Below are 23,941 nucleotides of genomic sequence, written 5' to 3' on the forward strand. Positions count from 1 at the left end.
GCCCAGAACTTCCTCTCTGACGTAAGAATTGATGTCGGGGGGTGGGGGGTGGAAGGCTTGTGGGCCCATTGCATTGGGGAAGCAGGGAGAAAACAGACGACCACTGCCGCCCAAAACAGAAGGTAAGGGGGCCTCTTGAAGCTGTGGAGCCCGGGGTAGCTGCCCTCTTTGCTCCCCCCCTAACACCAGCCCTGCTTCTTCTCCACATAACTTTGGAAGCAAATCATTGTCTCTAGGCCAGTTCTGGATCCAAGAACCCTAGGATCTGTGAGCACATTCAATCGATCAGCTACTACCACTTGGTTGTCCTCTGAATTCTCTAATGGTCAAGAATAGCCATTTCCCTTGTGCCCCTGTAGTCCAGTCCTTCTGCCTCTCCCCCCCCCCCCCCCCACTGGACCTGGACATTATTGCAGAGGGTATGGTTTCCAAGTCTTCTACTTTGCTAAGCAGTGCTTTATGTTCCTTCTGCACAGCCTCCAGCCCTGTTTCTGTCTTCATTATAGCATCCTCACACCCATCAACTTTGGTCTCTATCGTATTAGTACATCCCATTTCAGGATCTAATGAAATTTCAAGCGGGAGTATACTATTTACCTATTAAAAGGGAAGAAAAATTGAAGGAAGATGATCAACAAACACTAAACATTTCTAGTTTTGGAACTTTCGGATAGGGAAATAGCAATGCTAGCAACTCTTCTTCTTACAGTTGCCTTAGCACCTAATAAGAACTGGTTATTGAGACTCTTCTTTAAAAACAAACAAAAAGAATTTCTTGGGTATAAGATACAAATGTTTCCAGATCTGTCACGAGACACACAAAAATGTAGACATGAATTTCTGTTAAAACCAGGTGTTATAGCTCTAAGGGCGACCTTTTTTCTTCATCACCCATGTAAATGTGTGATATTGCATCAAATGCAAAAATATGTATTCTTTGAACCTAGCCAACTTACAACCTTCTTGTCAATGGCTCGCCTGAAAAAAGGAGGAGAGATATGAGTACTCTTTAATTGTTTGACCTTCTAGCTCAGCCTATACAATCTTCAATCTTATAGATTTCTAATTTGTAATTCCTTATTATAATTTTCGTCGATTCTACATCTTGGTTTAATGAGGACTTGAGTTAAAGTTAAGCTATATATATGTGTATGTATATGTATATATATATATTTGTGTTATGATAGCAGATAATAATCCCTTTTGTTTTGTATTGTATTTTGCATTGTATTTTATTTTCTGCTTAACTTTACCTTTCTGTACAAGTTTATACTTGATATGTTAATTGAAAAATGATAAATAAATTTTAAAAAAAAAGAAAGTTTAAGCGGGAAAATGAACAAGCAAGCCAATCAACTTAGAACACACTTCAGAAATGTGTGGGCCATGTCAGGGAGAAAGATCCGGTGCAGGCCGCAAACAGCTTTTCATTGGCTTAATAATAATAATAATAATAACTTTATTCTTCTATACCGCCACAATCTTGCGACTTCTAGGCGGTTTACATTCAAGAGAGCTGGACATTCAGCGAGTTACAATATGTAGATAGTCAGAGGAGATACAGAGTACAGAAACTTTAAGAAAGCGAAAAATAAAATATACAGTTTGCTAAGAAATTTCCGAGAGGACCTATTTGGAAAAGGTCGCGGATTACAAAATACAGTTTGAAATAGGATTTCAGAGGGAGCATATTGGGAGAACGGGGAAAAAAAAGTGTTCGGTGAAGATTCTGTTTAGATGATATATCTATCGAATAAGGCAGTTTTTATGAGTTTTCTAAAAGCATTGTAGGTCAGTCTAGCTTTATTAATGTAGTTGTCTAGCCAATGTTGTTGTTTGTTTGCTTGGTAGGTGAAAGTTCTATCCAGAAAGGTTTTGTATTTACAATTGGTAATGCTTGGGTATGCAAAAAGATAGCAGTTTCTGGTTTGTCTTATAGGGTTGTAGAATACAAAGTGAGATAGCAAGTACCTAGGAGCTAGTCCCCAAACTAGTTTGAAACATATGCAGGAGAACTTGAAAATTTGAGGGGCGTTGAGGCAGGAGGTTACCGAGCCTCAGGATGGGAGTGGGGTGAGGGGGTATTGAACCACAGTGCGGGGGGTGGGGGAAGAGGAAGGGAGTAAGAAAGTTTTTTTTTTTTTTCTACCTGGAGAGGTCACGGCCGAGGCTCAAGCTGGGGTCTGACGCAAGCTGTGTGGCAGTGCAGCTGCCCAGCTTAGAGGGAACATTGCTAGTAGCTCAGCAGGAGAGTTTTTGCTCAAATCTAAGATGGAGCATCTTGTTCAGGTGTCCATTGCTCTCAGTGTGATACTTCCTCCCCAAAATGTGAATTTTTTAACATGTTGGCATTTCCCTACCCATTAGAATACTGTTTTACTGCACTGGTACTTCCTCCCATTGAATTTTTCCTCATATTGTATTTCCAAATGCATCTGTTTTATCTTTTATGTAGGATCTCTAGGGCATGCCCTCACCTCCTCGTGTGAGTGAGTGAGTGAGAGAGAAGGGGAATGGACTACTATGGAAGGAATGAAGATCATTGATGCTGTATGTGCAACTCGGTGCTGTGTACTGTATATTATATTTCTTGGTTTCCTGAATCCTTAGGCTGTATGAGACACATGTAAACCTACCTTCATTATGTTGCAGCATTGCAGGTACTGAGTTCTGTGCTTCTGTACTATCTTCTTCACTGTTGCTGCTTTTCCTTAGAGAGGCAACAGGAGTATTTAAATTATTTCCAGGCAGAATCCAGCTATCTTCTGACCTTCTCTCTGGTGCTTCTGCAATTGTGCTGCTGTGCTCCAGAATGATGAGGGACCTGCGTGGAGACAAATGCAGTTGGGAACACTTTCCCCTTAGCTCTGCGTTCAGCTGTTTGCCCAGATCCTGCCAGGATGCTCTTTCCTCTTTTGGCTTGCTGCCTTGTCCTGCTTTGGCTGTCTCCATAGAGTTTCCAGTGCACATTCTTGATGAAGCCTCTGAATTAAAGACAATACTTTTGATGAAAATTTAGCATGATAATTGATGAGAACTAAATTCTCTCAGATTACAAAGCAGGAAATGTAAGACATTTTATATTGGAGTTTTAATATAAACTTATCATATATTATAAGACACTTTATATAGCCACCTCTGAATTGGGGAAAAATTGGGCCTGTATCCAAGTATGGGTACTAAATATCAGCAGTACCTGGATTAACTTCCAATGACCAGTCTATACACAGATACTCATCACCAGTATTGGGTATCAACCAGTGCTGAATATCCAGATGCCATGAGATTGAGATGAGACATTGAGATGCCATGGTCAGCGTTTGAATTCAACCCTGATTGCAGAACTTAAATATCAAGGGGATTTGTCTTATGTGCCAAAGAGCAAGATTTGATGGATAACAGAGACTGCAGGGTTAAAATATCAAATTAATCAGCGGAAAAATATAGCCTGACATTCAGGACCATGAGAGATAGCTAGTTGCCTCCTGTGGCAAAACTGGCAATTCAATGCCGGTGCCATATGCGGTAGCCAGTATTGAATTTCTGGTTTAGATTTGGCCAGCCAAGCCATGGCTGACCAGCTAAGTTCTAGCGGCCAAAGACAGACTTGCTTTTTATGCGGGTCTGTCTGGCTGCTGAAGTTAGCTGGTGAACCACTGAACAGGGCAGGATTAATTTTTCAAGGGCCCCTAGGCACACAAGTACACTGGGCCCCCCAGGCCCTGGCCCGCCCACCCCTACCCCACCCATGCCCCCACCCTATTTATCTATTTTCTTATTTACTTCTTTATTTCCACTTGTATTTCTTTTTTTTATTATTCAAAACAAACAAAGATTAGCATACCAGTGCACAGATGTTCCATGCAACTCCCAAACATCTCTGAACAAATACCCCTTCCTTCCCTTCCCACCTACTTACCTAGGACTTTAACTCTGAACCCTTTCCATGCATATATAAAAGTGTTCAAATATATTGTAAGCAAGTATTCTAATACTTAAAAATTTCTTTAAAATATTTATGGTTTTAAGGTTAAAACAATTAAAAACTAAAAACAAACAAAAAGACACACACTAAATGTTTTGACCCTATGACGATTAGGTGCATAAAGCCAGTAGATATGATATGTTGATCTTCTGGTGGCATCTCTGAGGGCAAATAAACTTGTTGATAAAGCTCTTTCTTGTGCACAGGGAAGTAAGGGTGAAAAAAACGTTATCACCTGGGTTATTCTTGCTTTTCAAATATATTGTAAAGCATATTACTATCCAAAATATGTCTATATTAATAACCAAGTTTACAACACCTCTCAATGCCTCACTCTACATCATGGGTGTCAAAATCCCTCCTCGAGGGCCGCAATCCAGTTGGGTTTTCAGGATTTCCCCAATAAATATGCATGAGATCTATTTGCATGCACTTCTTTCATTGTATGCTAATAGATCTCATGCATATTCATTGGGGAAATCCTGAAAACCTGACTGGATTGCGGCCCTCGAGGAGGGACTTTGCCACCCCTGCTCTACATCAACCAACTGTAACCAACTGTAATATGTATGTATAAACAACTCCTCTAGTACATTCCATTCCATGTATGTTAACTTGCAACAAAACAACAAGGCAAGCAGTCCACCACAGAATCCAACATGAAACAAAAGAAGATCAGCAGAAAATAAGGAGATTCAAATTAGGTTTATTCAAGGTGCTCCCAAGAACCTTACCCGATGCATTTCGCCAAACAAGGCTAGTCAACGCTAACAAAAAACCATGTCTTTCATACAAACAGAACACAAAAACACCTTCGCCTAGTATGGAATATGTAATCACATTATTGTAAACCGAGTCAAGCTCTTCTTGGTTGATGACTCAGTCTATAAAACTAACGGCCTCTTTTACAAAGCCGCGCAGCAATAGCCCTGAAGCCCTTTAAATCTGTATTGGCTTCGGGGTCGTTAGCGCGGCTTTGTATAAGAGGTCGTAAGTTTTAGTTTAGTTTAAACTAACCTCTCCCCCTTTTACAAAACCGTAGTATGTTTTTTTGCCATAGTGGTAACAGCTCAGATGCTCATAGAATTCCTCCAATCAACCTTTTTCTGAGTTTGATGCCATGGAAAAGGAACAAGTGGACCTAGCTGATGCGTGCTTTTCTGAAGAAGAAAAGGCTCAGTTAGCAAAGTTGTTGTACAAGTATCAAGACCTGTTTGCAGTGGATTCTTATGATCTGGCCTGACTGACCTACATGTGACAAAGATTCCTACGGATCCACACAGTAGGCCCATTTTTGTGCGTCAGTATAAGATTCCTTTGGCCTCCTATGAGTCCGTGCAAGAGATTCTTGATATCCTGGAAGCTAGGGGTATCATTAGATCTTGTAACAGTATATACAACTCCCCCTTGTGGCCAATCCTGAAGAAGAATGACAGTTGGAGAATTGCCTTAGACTACCGACAGCTAAACAAGCGGGTACCCTTGTCCAGGTGGCCTATGGCCTATCTGGACCAAAACTTGACTACCATCAAGGGAAGTAAGTATTTTACCAGCTTGGATTTAGTGTCTGGATTTTGGACAGTCCCTGTACATCCTCCGGATCAATACAAACTAGCATTTACCTTTGAGAAGAATAGTACACTTGGAATAGAACACCTTTTGGTTTTCTGAACTCTCCTACAGAGTTCAATATATTTCTCTATAAAGCCCTTCCAGATGCCGAAGCCCGAGGAACTTTGGTCTATGTGGATGACATCTTGATCAAGAGTCCCACCTTTCAGAAACACCTGGAAGAGTAGAACATGTGTTCCAACAATTGCAGAATGCTGGAGCTAAATTGACCCTTGCCAAAGGTCAATGGTGCCAAACATCTCTGAACTACCTAGGGTATTAAATTTCCTCTGAAGGTCTTTGACCACAGAAGAAAAGGATACAGGCCCTACAACAGTTGAGGAGACCTACCAATCTGATGGAATCTCGTTCCTTTTTGGGGATATGCAACTATTCTCGACAGTTCATAGATCAGTATGCGGAGATCTCTAGACCTTTGGTCGCCTTACTGAAGAAGAATGTACCTTGGACTTGGGGTCCTGAACAGGAAGATGCTATGTAAGAGATGAAAGAGCAGCTTAGTCGCTTTCCTTGCCTGGCCTACCCCGAGAGTGGTCGTGAATTTTTCATCTACCTGGGATTCTCCACTCTATGAGTGCTGTCCTGTACCAGAAATACGACTGATAAGCGTGTGGTGGCCTATGCAAGCAAAGGCTTCACCGAGTAGAGAAGAAGTATTCCGACTGTGAGAAAGCTCTACTGTCAACTGTTTGGGCTCTTCAACATTTTCGGAGTTACATCCAAGGAGAGAAACTCATTGTAGAGACTTGTCATCAACCCATTAGCTTCTTGGATAGTGACAGGATCAAGACAGGTCGTGTCTCCAATAGCCGAATAGTCTCATGGACTTTGGCTCTCCAAGGATGACCTTTACAGGTAAAGTATGCTCTGAAACATCGTAGCACAGTAGCCCAAGGAATAGCAGAATTGCATGATTGTACAGAACAAGATTCTTTTACAGGTATACCGGAACCTGATGTTCCACCAGAAGAGGAGGAACCCCATCGTCATCATCTTTATAATGAACAACTCTGTGCCAATATACCTCAGGTTTACGTGGACGGCTGTGCCTTCCACCTTGGACCATGATTTGGTCGCAGGAATAGGCGTGGTATGGAATGCAGACACACCTATTGAAACCTTGAAGTATAAATTGGGTGCCAAAAACAACCAATATGCGGAGATTGTAGCAGCCTTGGTCGCTGTACAGATTCTTGATTATGTGCATCAGAACTTTGTGTCTCACTTACCCGTGTGGAAAAAGAAGGACATGTTAAATTCCAAAGGAAAGCCTGTCCATCATGGAGACTTGATTCTAGCCTTAGATCAATTGGTATGAGACAATGACATGACCATCAATTGGAAGAAAGTGAAAGGTCACGCCAAGGTTAACAGTCCTGACAAGATCGGAAATGACCTTGCGGATCAACTGGCCAAAGAAGGTGCTTTGTCAGGTGAACTATGGCAATGCCTGAAGAGTTGTTCTCGATGGTGCATGCTATTACTCGAAGACAAGTGAAACAGGTAGCCGAAACACCTGTATTGCAGTGGGGCAATGATGTCCCTTCCTTTGATCTTGTAACTGCTCAGAAAGATCCTATCCTGGGAAAGTTCTATAACTTCATACAGAATCCACAGGAACATCCATTGTCCGAAGACGAACAGAAGGATGAAGAACTGAGGATACTCCACACCTCCAGAGATAAATTCTTGATTCACAGGACCTGCTCACTCAGACGAGTAAGCATGGTATTGTGCAGTGGGTTGTACCCTGTGCATATCGAGGAATCATGTTGCAACATGCCCATGATGACCCTTGTGGACATAGAGGTGAAGAAGTTACCCATGAGACACTGAAGCAAGTGGCCTACTGGCCTCATATGCGGCAAGATGTTCAGTTATATACGAGAGGTTGTTTGACTTGTCAATTTCAACCCTCCACACCAACTCACCGAGCACCCTTGAGAAAGAAGGGTTTGGTCATGCCCTGGTCCGACATCCAGATTGATTGGATCGGCCCAGTGGTCTACTCTTCCCGTGGCAATAAGTACATGCTGACTGTCACCTGCATGTTTACCAAGTAGATTGTGTGCTTGCCCGCACCCAATTTTACTGCGGAGACTACAGCTACCTTGCTACTGAATCACATGTTCAGTAGATGGGGGTTGCCCATGCGAGTGGACTCAGACCAAGGATCCCATTTCACTGCTGATGTGATGCAACACATGTGGAAGATGCTTGGAGTGAAGAGTAAATTGCACATAGCTTACCACCCTCAGTCATCGGGACAAGTGGAAAGAGAGAATCGTACCATAATCACCATCCTGAAGAAGTGTCTACCTCTGGTAAGAATTGGGACATGAAGTTATCTTTGGTATTGTTGGCTATTCGTGCCACACCTCACTCTTCTACAGGGGTGGCACCTTTTGAAATGATGACAGGTAGAGAAATGATGTTACCAATTCATTTGTTGTATAGAACTAATGATATGCATCTTTCTAGTGCTGCTACTGCCCATGAATATGTCACCCATTTACGTCAACATTTACAGGGTGCATTTTCTTTTGTCCAGAAAAATCTGGAAACTGCTGCTAAAGGTAGAAAAGCCTACTATGATCATAGGACTACCTCAAAGGAATACCAAATTGGTGACAAGGTATTCTATTATAATTTTGGCAAAACCAAGACCAAAGAAAGTACATTTTTGCCAAGCTGCCATGGTCCATTCCCTATAGTGGAAAAGGCTTCACCTGTGGCCTACCAAATTCGCACCAAGTCAAATTCTCAAGGTGAAGATGTCCTTAAATGGGTCCAGATTAATCAACTGAGACCATGTCATCCCAGTAAATTTGCCCAGTATGAACCTATTGTGATGAATGACATTAACCTAGCAACAGCCTAGGCTGTTCTCTCTCTCTTTTCTGTTTTTCAGATGGCGAAAAGAGTTCTGCAGATGCTGTTCCTGGTTGCCCTGCTGATTGGAGTTGTTACCAAAGTGATCGATCCTGGTCCACAGTCCCGTGTTGTCCTCCGAGATTCTCCTGGTTTCTTGCTCTCCCCGTTCCAGATCTTTCTCCAGCCCATCTTCTTTCTGTATTTCTCTGTTCTATCTGGACACTGCTACTATTGAGACTGAATTGGAAATCCTGGATGTATTCCGTGGACATCCCATCAACTTTACCCTTGAAATGGTGCAGTTCCTGTTGGCTAAACCTTCCCATACTATTGAAATGAAAGTTGATAATGATAACCTTCATGTTGCGGACTATTATAATAATAATAATAATAACTTTATTCTTCTATACCGCCATAATCTTGCGACTTCTGGGCGGTTTACATTCAAGAGAGCTGGACATTCAGCGAGTTACAATATGTTAATTCCTCCAATATACATGAAGTTGTTGGTACCTGCAGTGTTGACCTTCTTAACACCATGGTCATTCCACTCTTTGCCATCTTGTGGGTTATCCTGTTTTGGACCTCTGTTTTTGCAATTTATGAGACCATACAGATTCGACTTTTTATTTGTCGTAGACCATCTCCTCTGGACTTAAGAATGCATGATTACATTGCGGCTATGAATGAGTAATTTTGCTAGCCGTATTTTGATTTTTCTGTCTTAACTTTTGCTTTGGCATACTTTTTATGCCTCGCTTTTAGTTATGATTTTTGATTTTAACATGTATTGACATTTATCTATGATTTTGTAATCATTTACTTGGCTTGGATTTTCTTATATTGTAGTCCTGGCCTTTATGATTCTTTTACATTGATTATTGATATCTTTGATTTATTGCTGATTTTTATGGTATTGCTTATGTTTTGCTGTTTATGCATTCATAGTATCACCTTGGGTCTTGATGATCCTTTCCTATTAGTTAGGTTGAAGGTGAAATAGACTCCATTGAAGTTATTTCTCCTTCAAGGGGGGGGGGGGAATGTAGGGGTGGTTCCTTGCTCACTCACCTGAAGGTTAGGCTTCTCCCTGACGTCATAGAGCCTGAACAATCTTTTCAGCATGAACCATTATCTGCAAGAAATCTTTCCAGCATGAACCATGCAAGAAGAGAAAAAGAAGAAATCATCTTTGTTGCCTGCTGCCTGCCAGTTGCATTCTGGGTATGTTCACCAGAACTCTGTGTTTCTCCAGTCAAGGACATCTGACTGCCTACATGCTTAGCCCATGTGAATTTGGGGGGAGGCATTATCTCTATGCTGTTCTTATCTAACAAAGGCGCCTCTCTCTCAAGGCCTGTAGGAGACTTTACACTGAAAGGCTATTAATTCAAGTTCTGATTCTGGATTGGTCCTGAGAGGTCATCTGACGATAACTAAGGAGAAGGTGTCTAATTAATTATCAGTTTGTGCTGAGGTGTAAGGGAGCTTGGATCTTAGCATAGGTTTCTCTGCACACCCTCTATAATAATAAAATCTGATAAGTTACCTCTTGTGATTAGCTCTACCAAAGAGTGAAGAAACATTTCTGTCTTAGTATAAACTGGCAAAGATAACAAATCCAGGGAAAGATATTTATGGTGTCCTAGATACGAGATATGTGCATGACTTGTTTATTTTGCACTAATTAGTTATACCCATAAATCTACCTACAGTATCCTTCCCCCTTATGTCTTCCCACTTTCACTGCACACCAGTTCCATCAGCATCTGCCCCTTTCTCTCCCTCTACTACCCTTTCCACATGGCAATGGAAACGCCCCCCCCCCCGGCAACTGCCATGGCCCCCCCGGCAACAGGCTCCCACTCAGCATCGATGATGACAACAACACCGGCCCTTCTACCCCCCGGCATCGATGGACGGCAACATGGCCTCTCCCCCCCGGCATCAGCGTTAATGCAGCTGGCTTAGCTCCATGAAGATCCTGCAATGATTGCGTCTGCTGAAAGAAGTAAGTGACGTCAGAGGGGGATGGACTGGCAAATGCAGTCATCGTGGGACCTTCTTGGAGCTGAGTTGGCCGTGTTGCCATTGATGCCGACGGGAGGCCGCGTTGCCATCCGTCAATGCTGAGGGAGGGGGCCGGCTGGTGTTGTCATCGTTGTTGGGTGGGGGCCCGGCCAACTGGTGTTGTCGTCATTGTTGGGTGGGGGCCTGTTGCCTTCTGAAAAAAAAATTGGCATGGTAAGTCGTCCTTCAGCGGGCCCCCCTGAGTATTTCAGGCCCTAGGCACGTGCCTACTGGGCCTATCCATTAATCTGGCCCTGCCACTGAATATTCATGGTGAAAGGCTATCTTCTGAATGGGATATTCACCAGCAGATAGCTGGCAATCTTCCGTTGAATATCGTCAGAAAGCTGGCTGTTATTTAGCCAGCTGGCAGCTATTCCCGGTTCGGTAAATAACACTGAATTTCAGACCCAACGTCTTTGTCTTGCAGTCAGCATGACAGCCCTAACACTGCTGCCCCATGTCTTAGGGTCAATGAGACTCTCTTTGACCATCTTCTGTCCCTCAGGTTCATTTAGGAAAGGTCCTATGACTGTGGCTTGTGTCCTGACATTGCTGAAATAGATCCCTGTGGTTGTTATCTCTGACTTCAATCTCTGTTCCAGCAAAAAAGAGGTACTCTGTGACCGTGGCCAGTGTTTTGGGGTAACTGAAGTGCTGTGTCCTAGGATCAGTGAGAAAGCTCCTGTAACTGCTGGCCTATTCCTTAGGTTCACTTGTGGTTGCTATCTCCATTCTGAGTTCACTAAACACCACTGCGACTGCCAAGACAGCTCTTTGTGACTGTGACCCAATTCTTAGTGTGGCTGAGACATCTATTTCATATGGTCATCGAGATTTCTTCTGCACCTACACCTTAAGAACATAAGAATAGCCTTACTGGGTCAGACCAATGGGTCCATTTAGCCCCAGTATCCCATCTTCAAGGAGGCCAATCCAAGTCACAAGTACCTGGCAAAACCCCAAATAGTAGCAGCATTTCATGCTACCGATCAGGGCAAGAAGTGGCTTCAACCATGTTTGTTTCAACAGCAGACTATGGACTTTTCATCTAGGAACTTGTCCAAACCTTTTTCAAAACTAGCTACATTAACCGCTCTTACCACGTCCTCTGGCAATGCGTTCCAGAGCTTAACTATTCCCTGAGTGAAAAAATATTTCCTCCTATTGGTTTACAAAGTATTACTCTGCAACTTCGAGTGTCCCCTAGTCTTTGTAAATCTTGATGCAGTGAGAAAAAAAAAGATCCACTTGTGCCGTTCTACACCACTTAGGATTTTGTAGACTTCAATCATATCTCCCCTCAGCTGTCTCTTTTCCAAGCTGAAGAGCCTTAACATCTTTAGTCTATCCTCATACGAGAGGAGTTTCATTCCCTTTATCATCTGTACCATAGTCACGAAGACACCCCTTGTGATCGCTAACCTTGGTCTCAATGTTATTAAAGTACTCCCATGACTGCTATCTCTATTCCAAGGCCAGTAAGATACCCCCAGTCACTGTCCCTTATGTCCCATAATCACTGAGATGCCCCTTGCAACTGCTGGTCTATGTCCCAAGGTTATTAATATGCCCCCTTTGACTGCCATGTTTGTCCTAGGGTCAGTGAAATGCCCCTTGTGACTCCGGCCTATTTCCTGGAATTATGGCGATTTTATTTATGTAGATTTAGTTCCTACCTTTTCATTGGTAGCTCAGGTTGAGTTACATCATTCAAGTACAGCAGGTATTTCTCTGCCCTGGCTTCCTAGAAGGTAACCAAAATGCTCTCCCCACACCCACCCACAGTTGACAGAGGCCTATGTTCCAATGTTATTGATACACCTTTTGTTTGTATCCTAGAGCTACTGAGAGACCTAAGAAGGGGTCTGTTTGCAACCTTACCTGTGGACATCGAGTGTGTCCGTGATTTCAGTGATGGAGGAGGGGATTCTGTAGAACTATCCACAATGTCTCCTAGAAAATACATAATTTCAGATGGGTTAATGTGCAATCCAGCAACGATGAGCAGGTATATGTTAACATCCTTTTTCCTTCATGACTTTAGCCTTTGACTATGGAACTAAACTATCGTTACCAATGTTTATAGTCCTGCTTCACAGAGATAAGGTTTAAGGATCGGACTCACAAGGGGCCTCTCTTAAGTTGTGTCAGATTGAACTTTTCCTCTCCTTTCCTATTGCTGCTTCATAGGCTATGTAGGCATGGACTGAGCTACAGAGAAACACCTGCAGTACAGGTCACACTGGGAATGGTGCTGCGATGCTTATATTAACAGATAATGATTTCCTACAGTGTATCACATGTACACAGTTGCCAAATTACCCAATTACAGAGGGAGATTTTAGGCCAGTGCTGGATTTCTGACAACCATATCCTTATGCATTATAATACCTGCAGCATTGATTTCTTTTTTTTTTTTTTTTTACAATACAAGAAAGGAACTATATAAACATTATATCAAAGCCTCAGGGCTCCTTTTACGAAGCTGTGGTAGTGGCTTTAACGTGTGCGACGTTTAATCACGCCTACCCCCGCGCTAGCTGAAAAACTACCACCTGCTCAAGAGGAGGCGGTAGCGGCTAGCACAGCCGGCGGTTTAGCGTGTGCCAATAAGCGCGCTAAACCGCTACCATGGCTTCGTAAAAGGAGCCCTCAGTGCTAATAGGACATATATATATATATATATATACTAGCCTTATAGCCCGTTACATTAACGGGTGCTAGAATATATGTGTGTGTGTCTGTCTTCATTTTTTTTTCTCTCTCCTTAGCCGCTTTCTGTATTTCTATCTTTTGGTTTGTTTTTTTTTCCTTGGCTGTCCACAACCACCCCTTGCCTGCTCCCCGTCCATTCTCCCTTCCTTTTACCTCCCCTGTGTCCTCCACCACCCCATCACTGCTCACCTTATCCAGCAGCAACCCTTCTCCCTTTGTTTTACCTCCCCCCCTGTCCATCATTACCTCCTTCCTGCTCCCCCTGTCCAGCAGTAGGCCTCCTGTGCAGTATTTTCCTCCCCCCCCATACCTTCCTCCTTAACTCCATGCCCTACCATTCTCTCCCCTTCTGCTCCCTTTCCTCCTTCAATTTCATTGGGCAGCAGCAGCATTTATAATTAATTGCTGTTGCCGGCTTCAGGTCTTCCTCTCTGGCGGGTCCTGTCTACTTCATGAAAACATGAAGTAGCCAGGACCTGCCAGAGAGGAAGGCCTGAAGCCGGCAACAGCAGCGAATTTTAAATGCTGCTGCTGCCCGAAGAAGCCAGGCCTTAACCACAAATCTGGGGGGGGGGGGTTAGGGTTTTAAAAGGTATTGCGTCGGCTTTAGTGGGGGGGGGGGGGGGTTGAAAAACCATCTTTTAAAAACTTAGCTGTTTTATTTAAAAATGCCGTCCGGGTTCGGCTGCCACGGCCGACATCCGCCTGGGGGGGAGGGAGAGAGAGAGCTTCGGGCGGCCAAGTATATTTTTCAGTTGAAAGACGCGGCGTCGGCGGCTCCTCTCAAGATTCTCGAGGAGTTGGGAGACAAACTGCACCAGAACGCTATCCTCCTTCACTTTAACCAAGCATTATAATTATTTTAAACTATCTAAGATGCAGTAATTGTGGCTGGTGGGGAAAAGTGCTATTTCGTGCCTCTCTGACTGCTCTACTTGAGGGCAATCTGCCTGGATACACCAATCTGAAAGAATCTAGGGATGGGAAAAGCTTCCAAGGAAACTCAACACTTTGCGCTATGCATGCAACTTAAAAAGTCCCCAAACATAGTTGGCAAGTGGGGAGCTGCTCATGCTAGGAAATTGCTGACAGGGAGTGCTGTGAGAGAGTTTGCATGCACGATGGGACTGAGGGGGGGTTTCACGCCTTCTCCCCATGTTCACCACATATGAAGTGGCCAAAGGCGTCGTCTCTGGGGCGACAGAAAACCGAGCAGCCCTCGCCGTAGTAGTGCTTGTCGCAGTCAAAGCAATAGGAGTAGTTAAGCTCCACGCTGCCGCTGCTGTGCACATCCTGGGACCACTCCTCGCCCACGATGAGGTGTCGCTGGGTTGCTAGCCAGCTGATTAGATGCTCCAGGTTATGTAGAGCCAGGAAAGAAGGATAGAGAGTTGCCAATGTAAGAGGGCCGGCCTGCACCGGGTCTGCATCAACCCTTTCCAGCTGCATCAGCTGTTATTATTTTAGATTTTCTAAGCCTCGGGGGAGGAGAGAGAGTGTTCGCGCGCATGCGCACTCCTATCTGCAGTGCCCTACAGTGCACGGAAAACAGAACATGCGATGGGAGTGCGCATGCGCGGCTTAGCCTTTTATTATATTAGATATATATAAGAAAAGGAAAACTCACAATTATAATTGAAAAGCTTAGTTCTAAATCCTGATAAGTGTGAAATGCAATTTTTAGATAACTGAACATTTTTATTTTCAAGAATTCTAGCCAACATAAGAACAGTTTTTCACTGAATATTATATACCTAAAATGCCTTTTAGTGCAAATATGTTTCTGGGATAAACCCATACTTTAACATGTTTTAGAACGATCATTTCAAGTCCCTGTGTGTAACTTCAAGAACAATGCTACTCAACCCAGTCCTCAGGGTATACCAAGTTAGTCAGACTTTCAGAATATCCAAAATGAATGTATATGAGATAGATTTGAATACCATGGAGGCACTGCATGCAAATCTCTTTCATGCATATTCACTATGGATGTCCGACTAACTGGGTGTGCCCTGAGGACTAGGTTAAGAAGTACTGTTCTAGAAGGTACACATGTAAATATCAGGTTCATCCATGCTGTGTCCAGATTCAACCTATATACATGCCTACCTGTAAAATATGTGCTATGAAAGATATATGCATGCTTATAGCATAGCAATTTGGCAGAATTTTGGCATTTATATGCAAATATATATTATTATTCTAATGATTTATATGCATAAACAGCATGTAAATTCTAGCATGTACTTTAGAGCAGTGGTTCCCAACTCTGTCCTGGAGGACCACCAGGCCAATCGGGTTTTCATTCTAGCCCTAATGAATATGCATGAGAGAGATTTGCATATAATGAAAGTGGCAGGCATGAAAATCTGCTCCATGCATATTCATTAGGGCTATCCTGAAAACCCGATTGGCCTGGTGATCCTCCAGGACAGGGTTGGGAAACACTGCTTTAGAGAATTACTCCCTCAAGTCATCAACTAGAAAAAGGAACTAGGCACTTAGGGTGGTCCATAAGACTATGGCAAAAATTCAACCTTATCAGAACAAATCTGAATATGTTCTACTTCAAGTAGATAAGATATGGGACAAATTTAGAGGCTGCTCATGGTCCTACAATATCCTCATAATTCGGCTCCAGCTATTCATAACAATGTGGTTAGAAACTGTTACTTAATACTGGTTGGATACTAAATAGCTATTCTTTGAAGTTGTTGTTATTGATAACATTTTTATTGTTATTTGAAATAATAACAAATTAGTACTAATACTGTTGCAAAGCAGAAAGATAGTTTAAGGATAAATAGACTGAGTTGATGGCATAGTTTAGGATAAAAACTACTTTAAGAAGTAAAAATGTCAAAGACTAGAAGCAGAAGGATCTATGGAGATGGTGATGTTCAAGATGCAGGCTTTATTCAAAAATGTACAATTGGATAATCCACATAAAATATGTCTAGGACCTAAACCATAGAGAGGTGGGGACCCAACACAGTCTGTGTTTCGATAATGATGTCTTCCTCAGGGGTCCCTAAAAGTCCTAATATTAAAGCACATGGATTAACTCTGAAAACAACATTGAGTGTAACTCTGCGCGGATGAAGATTCCTCAAAAGCGAAAAAAGAGGAATCCTCATCTGCGCAAAGTGCTAAAGGAGGACAAAGCCATCGCCGAAAAAGTGAACACATTTTTTGCATCTGTATTTACCGAAGAGGAAATACACAACATACCGGAAGCCGACAGGCTATACGCAGGAAACGAAGACAGGAAACTGCCAGGGTTGACGGTCAGTCTAGAAGAGGTATGCAGGCAGATTGATAGGCTTAAAAATGATAAATCCCCAGGCCCGGATGGCATCCACCCGAAGGTAATCAAGGAACTGAAAGGGGTTATAGCTGAACTGCTTCAACTAATAGCCAATCTGTTGATCAAATCAGGAAAGATTCTGGAAGACTGGAAAGTGGCGAATGTTACGCCTATCTTCAAGAAAGATTCGAGGGGAGATCCGGGAAACTACAGACTGGTGAGTCTGACCTTGGTACCGGGAAAGATGGTAGAGGCACTGATAAAGGACCGCATCATTGATCACCTAGATGGACACAATCTGATGAGGACCAGCCAGCACGGCTTCAGCAAAGGAAGATCTTGCTTGACGAACTAAAATGGTTCAGGGGCTGGAGGAGTTGCCATACAGTGAGAGATTAGAGAAACTGAGCCTCTTCTCCCTTGAAAAAAGGAGACTGAGAGGGGATATGATCGAAACATTCAAGATAATGAAGGGAATAGACTTAGTAGATAAAGACAGGTTGTTCACCCTCTCCAAGGTAGAGAGAATGAGAGGGCACTCTCTAAATTAAAAGATTCTGTACTTCTTCATCCAGAGAGTAGTAGAAGTTCTTCTTCATCCAGAGAGTGGTAGAAAACTGGAACGCTCTTCCGGAGGCTGTTATAGGGGAAAACACCCTTCAAGACAAAGTTAGACAAGTTCCTGCTGAACCAAAATGTACGCAGGTAAGGCTAGACTCAGTTAGGGCACTGGTCTTTGACCTAAGGGTCACCACTTGAGCGGACTTCTGGGCATGATGGACCACTGGTCTGACCCAGCTGCGGCAATTCTTATGTTCTTGGACATCCTAATCACCAGGACATCCAAGTGCTGATAATAGAAACTGTCTTTCTGTATGTTCAGAGCATGAGATAGGCATGGTGGAGGCATTCTCAAGGGCATGGACATCTTGCAGTGATAATCAAACATTATGCAAGACATTCTGGATGGAACTTATACGTTTGGAACTAGACTTGTTTTAGAAGGGTCTAATCACTACAAAGGTTCCCAAACTGGCCAGATGATCACTGCATGCATCAAGGCTAGACACCCCCAAACTCTCCCAGTGCTCACTGACTTCCTTCCACCACACAAAAATGAGAACAAAATGGTACATATCTGTCTCTAACACCATCTGGTATGGGAAAGTCTAGTGGAGCTGCACACAGGTGTCTTAAGTAGCCTGGTGGGTGGGCTAATGAACCAAAGATTGGAGGACCCAGGCCCATAAGTCATTCTAATTACTACATTTTTGATAGAACATGTGAGCTCACCCAAACCCTATTATACTGCCATATAGGTGCCACCTGCAGCCTTAAGTACTATTGGGGTGGTACACAGGACGGTATAGTGGGTTTTTTTAGGGGAGAGGGTTGGGGAGGCTCACCCTAAATTATAAGGGGGTTATGGTGAGATATACAGCTGGCACCCTTTATGTGAAGTTCACAGCAGTGCCTTCTAAGGTGTCCCATTGCTCTGTCGGGAGGTTTATATGGCCAGCCCATATCTATGCTGGCCCCACCCATGTCCAAATGGTCATGATTAGGACTTTTTCAACCTGGATGTTTTTCTGATCGAAAATGGGGTATAACGTTAGATGTTTTGGCAGCCTAGATGTCCCGGTGGCCAAGTCATCTAAGTAGATGATTTAAAAAAAAAAAAAAACCCACAAAAAATCCCACTCCTTATATTTGGATGTCCAGCAGTTTGCCATTCGAAAATGGCCATTTTTGTACCTCGAACTTTGGACGTTCAACTGGAAACATCCAAGTTGGACTTAGATGTTTTTTCAAACATGACCCTCTATGTATTTTAACTTCTTTCCATGTGCATTTGTTCGCAATTCATGTACTTGCATTTTATGTATTAAATTAAGAATCATTGAGCAACCTCTAAATATTCAGCAAAAGACTTATAATTTGGCACAATTAACAATGGTCAGTCACAAAAGAGTGGAATTCTTAGAATTATACTGTTAAAATATCACAACGCTTTTATATTACACCATGGTGTCATCACTCCTTAACTACTGTGTGCAATTCTACTTATCCCATATTAAAAAAGTATAGAAGAATTTGAAAAAGCACAGAGAAAGGCAAATAAAATGATAAAAGGGATGAAGCAACTCCCCTATGAGGTTAATAGGTTAGGGCTCATCAGTTTGAAGAAAATATGGCTGAGATGGGGCAACATGAAATCTATAAACTCCTGAATGCAGCAGTAAACGTGAATTGATTGTTTACTCTTTCAAAAAAGCGCAAAGACTAAGGGATAACAAGATGAAGCTACTAAATAATACATTTAAAACAAATAGGAGAAAACAGTTGTTTCACTCAATGTAGTGGTTGCTATGACTGACATCTGTGACTGTTTCCAGCTGTGTGTGCTTATTTTGATGCTGAAAGCCTCCTCTGAATAATAACTACTCTCCTTACCACCCAGACTCAGACCATCTGTGACCTTGTCTACCTGTAAAATCACAAGTCTCTGCAGCTGGCATTTAATGCTGAATTCAGTGATGAAGAGTGAGTACACTGACATATTTGGCTGCTGTAATTGACATCCTCGCCAGTTTCCAGATTTGTATGCTTATTTTGGTGCCTAACTACCTCCTCTGAATTACATCTACATTGCTTACTACCTGGACACAGACTATCTGTGATCCAGCCTACCTATGATGCCACATGTCTGTGTGGTTGGCATTTAACGCTAGCTCAGCATTGGAAGTAGAAGAGATGCTGGGAAACAGTGATCACAATATGATCCACTTCAACTTGGACACAGGAGCGAAAAATCGATTCAGAACGACTGCCACGGCACTGAACTTCCGAAACGGGAACTACGAAGGGATGAGCATCACGGTGAGGAAGAAGATTAGGAAGAGGATAAGCATTGTAAATACGCTAGAGCAAGCATGGTCCCTTTTCAAGGACACAGTAACCAAGGTGCAAAATCTATATATACCGCGTATCAACAAGGGTTCCAAGAGGAAAAAGAACAAGGAACCGGCATGACTCACTGTAGCAGTGAAGGAAGCGATCAGAGAATGAAGACTTCGTTTAAGGAATGGAAAAGGACAAAAACGGATGAAAACTGGAAAAAGCACAAACATCAAAGCAAGTGCCATAAGGCAGTATGAGGGGCCAAAAGGGACTACGAGGAAAAAATAGCCAAGGAGGCAAAAAAGTTTAAGCCGTTCTTTTAATATATTAAGGGGAAACGACCCACGAAAGAAGCAGTGGGGCTGTTAGATGACCTTGGAATAAAAGGAGTACTAAAGGAGGACAAAGCCATCGCCAACAAACTGAACCCATTTTTTATGTCTGTATTTACCGAAGAGGATATATCCAATATACCAGAAGTCGACAGGCTATATGCAGGAAATGAAGACAGGAAACAGAGGGTCGATGGTCATCCTAGAATAGGTATGCAGTCATATTGATAGGCTTAAAAATGATAAATCCCCAGGCCCGGATGGCATCCAACAAGGGTACTCAAGGAACTGAAAGGGGTTATAATCTGTCAACAGGTACCATCGCTGGAGCAACACACACTGAAAAATGCATTACATATGGTTTATATAGGGACCTTTGAAAATAATGCTAATGTTTTCTCTAAACAGTGCTGCATAAGTTTTCTTTTAAAACTGGTACAGATAACCTACTTTCCTTTATACAATAGGCTCCAGATACATTTCCCTTCATAGAATTGTCCCCAAAAAACATCATTAGAACCAGTTCTGACATAATTTCTTCAGAATTCCTATCAGAAAATGTCTTAACGCGAAAAGGAGTAGTGTTGTGCTAGATTTTATTAGAATCTGCATCCACTACCATGGATAAATTGATAATGGCTTGAAAGATAGAAAATATAGAAAATAATGCCAAATCTTTAAACTTGCCTTTACTAAATTTTACAGTCTTGAAAATTGGACCTCCGCATGAGACCTTGTCTAGATTTCTAAAGGAGGTTTTTAAATTTATTTATTTATTCAGTTTTCTATACCATTTTCCCAGGAGAGCTCAGAACGGTTTACATGAATTTATTCAGGTATTCAAGCATTTTTTCCTGTCTGTCCCAGTGGGCTCACAATCTATCTAATATACCTGGGGCATTGGGGGACCAAGTGACCTGCCCAGGGTCACAAGGAGCAGCGCCTGTCAGAACCCACAACCCTAGGATGCCGAGGCTGCAGTTCTAACCCATACACCATACTCTCAGACATAGTATGGTAGGAGATAGCATGGCAAACATTGTCTGACGGGGATGGCAAAACAGTTAACAAAGCATGGTAAAACATAATATGACAAACACGGTATGGTGAGAAATAGTATGGTGAGAATAGTATTACATAGCAAAGGTAACATACAGTAGATACAAGTATACAGCCCATTTAGCAAATTTACTATCTTCCAACTTCAGCAAAAGTACTTGAGACATTAGGTTCTGATGTCTTAGGAAGGGAAAAGGCACTTTTGGAGAACTTAAATGTTACAGCCCTCCTTGAAACAACTCAAAAAGAAATACCATATAGACTTAGTTAGTATCTTTTGTATTTCTCCAACCTAGGCTATGATTGGCCTAGGTTGTTTAAGGCCCCTTCTGTACAAAGTTCTCTTTGTGAATATATTAAAATTGCCTAAATAATTAAAAAAAAACAAAAAAAGAGAATTCTCAGCTCAGAAAATGCCTTAATGCAAAAAGGAGCAATGTTGTGCTAGATTTTATTAGAGTTTGTATCCACTCTTGTCTATTTAAAACAGGGATCTCAAAGCTGATGTCAAATCATCCTCCATACCGGCGCCAAATAGTAACCGCTTCTGAATCCAATGGCTTTTGAGGTTCCTTCTCCGGAAGAGAAGAACAGATACAGGAATCAGCCCTATGATACGGACCCAAGCACTGGAGGCACCAGTGATGCGGATCCGTTAGAGAAATAGGGCGAGCACACCGCTGAAACTTTTTAAAACCCGATTGTGGACAGGACATGAAGGGAAAGACGGCCTCAGCAAAATTGAAGGTCGAGGCCTGAATCGTGGCAACAGGCCCTGCCGGGCTGAAGAAACCAAAGAAAAAGAGAAAAAAATGAAGAAAAAAATGCTGCTCGAGCGGGAAGGCAGTGAGAAAAGTTCAACAGCCGTTGAAACGCGACTTCTTAGCTCCACGGAAACTAAGAAACTGAGGGACCGCACGCCTATGTCGAGTGGGAAGGCACTCGCGAGAACTTTCTAAGTTCTTAGAGTGCAATTCACTCTAAATTGTCCGTACCCATCAGTGAGAATATGCTGCCTGCTTGTCCTGGGATAATAAAACATTTGTAAATTGACAATTCACTGCTTACAAAATTTTCACTTTTACTTTATAATACACATCAATTGGCAACCCCCCAATAACTCTTTCCATCAGTGTTCATCACATCAATAAGTGTTCAATGTCCACCATCAGTAATCAGTATAAAAGCACTTGAAATTCCAACATACGTGTCGCATCACTTTTAATCGATCTGTATTTAATTGCTAATTTCTATTCCAATCAAAAGTTCAATATGTGCTTCCAGGAGTAATAAACAGCCTCACCCGACAACAAGAGTATCTTCAGGAGCCAAAGTTGAGGGGGGCTCCCAAATCCCTCTAAACACACAAACATTTCATTAAAGTATATCATATTATAATATGGTGTAGCCTCAATCACTCAACGAAATCACTGTCACAATATTCTCATCCTACCTTATTTTCAAACAGTTATTATCATCTTACAGCACCATGAAGGGGTTTGATCTTATCCCTCAGGTGTTCTCACTTGATGTCATTCTTATGCAGAAAGCAGCTAATTTTTTTTTTTTTAAGTCAAGGTATATTTATTGAAAAATTGTAGAATACAAGGAGCATACATAGGAGGTATACATCGAAAGCTACATAAACAAAGAACATATCAAAAACATGTCATTAGAAAGAAATTATCAATCCGAACAAGTAGAATATATCAATGAGAAAACAATGTAACTTACGAACATGATGCCAATAAGGCAGATAACAGGCAGCATAAATCTGAAGGAGGATAATGAACAAAAATATAAAAAGAGAGAAAGAAAGAGCGCAATAAGAAGAATAAAGAATCAAGTAATGGAGCTTTGAATATAGAATTTGAGAGGCAACCATTTGCTCTGAAAGAGAGTATAACGATTGTAGGTTTTAGATAGATAGGCTTCAAATCTGTATGTCATGCAAATTAAGTTCCACCATTGTGCATGTGAAGTTTTAGAAAGGTTCTTCCAAGAACAAAGGAGAATTTTTATAGCTAATGATATTAAGACATCAAAAAGGTAGATTTCCTCCTTAGATAGCCTATCTAACAGAGCAAAAGATTTCAACAGTAGCATTTGATAATTCAGTGAAATATCTATATGAAATATGGAACAGAGTGTGTCCCAAATCTCATCCCCAAAATTTTGTATGCATGAACAAGAAAAAAGCAGGTGTTTCAAGGAGCCAGTGTCAGAGTTACAGGACCAACAAATCTGCGGGAAAGAAGGATTGATCCTATGGGAATTCAAAGGAGTCCATTGAGCCCTGTGAAAGTGGAAAAACATACTCTGCATAAGAGAAGCAGATCTAGATAAGTGGGAGTGGAAGACAATATGTGTGACCAGGCCTCTTCAGAGATGGGAGAACCTATATCAGATTCCCATGATGTTTTAAATAGTAAGATTGGGTCAGGGGAGATAGACTTCAGGAGTTTGTAGAAATTGGACGCAGTATGACTGAGAGCTAAATATTACTTAGCTAGGGAAAGGAGAGTCGGTGAAGTATTTGCTGATAGGGGATTAAAACTAGATTTCTTGATAGAGGATCTCAGTTGGAGCCATTGGTAAAATTGTGAGGGAGGGAGAGAGTATTTCATCATTAATTCACTAAAGGGAAGCCACAAACCATCTGAATTGAATAAAGAGGCAACTGTCCATATTTGTTTATGAAACCACAATGGCCAAGAGAAGGGTCGCTTATCTATTAAAAATTGATGATTACTCCAAATAGGGCAAAATGCTGATTGCAGCCAAGGGTGTTCCAAATGTTTGTCCTGATCAAAAAGAATTTTGTGAGTTGTTTGAATGAGGGGATTATGGACTTGAGTACGGGAAGGGTAGGAGCCTATCAGATGAATAAGGGGAATGGGATATAGGAGAGATTTCTCCAGTAATAGCCAGTTGGGAATATCTGTAGAAGCCGAAGAGGTGAGCCATTCTGCTCCCTGGTGCAATATGAAAGCTCTGTGGTAGAGATGCAAATCAGGGAAGTTAACTCCACCTAACCTTTTGGAAGACTTCAATTTTTGAATG

General features: G+C 42.1%; 1 protein-coding gene across 1 annotated transcript in view; it reads right to left on the reverse strand.

Moving 5' to 3' along the window:
• The window catches only part of CARMIL2 (capping protein regulator and myosin 1 linker 2), a 582,193-nt gene that overhangs the window by 42,200 nt on the left and 516,052 nt on the right, over positions 1-23,941 (reverse strand). The window contains exons 25-26 of the mRNA XM_033941489.1: positions 12,446-12,517; positions 2,637-2,984 (exon numbers count right to left, since the gene is read on the reverse strand). Coding sequence (XP_033797380.1) covers positions 2,637-2,984; positions 12,446-12,517 — 420 coding nt within the window. The remainder of the gene's footprint in view (positions 1-2,636; positions 2,985-12,445; positions 12,518-23,941) is intronic.

The sequence above is a fragment of the Geotrypetes seraphini genome, chromosome 4, assembly GCF_902459505.1.
Source record: "Geotrypetes seraphini chromosome 4, aGeoSer1.1, whole genome shotgun sequence".
NCBI lineage: Eukaryota > Metazoa > Chordata > Amphibia > Gymnophiona > Dermophiidae > Geotrypetes > Geotrypetes seraphini.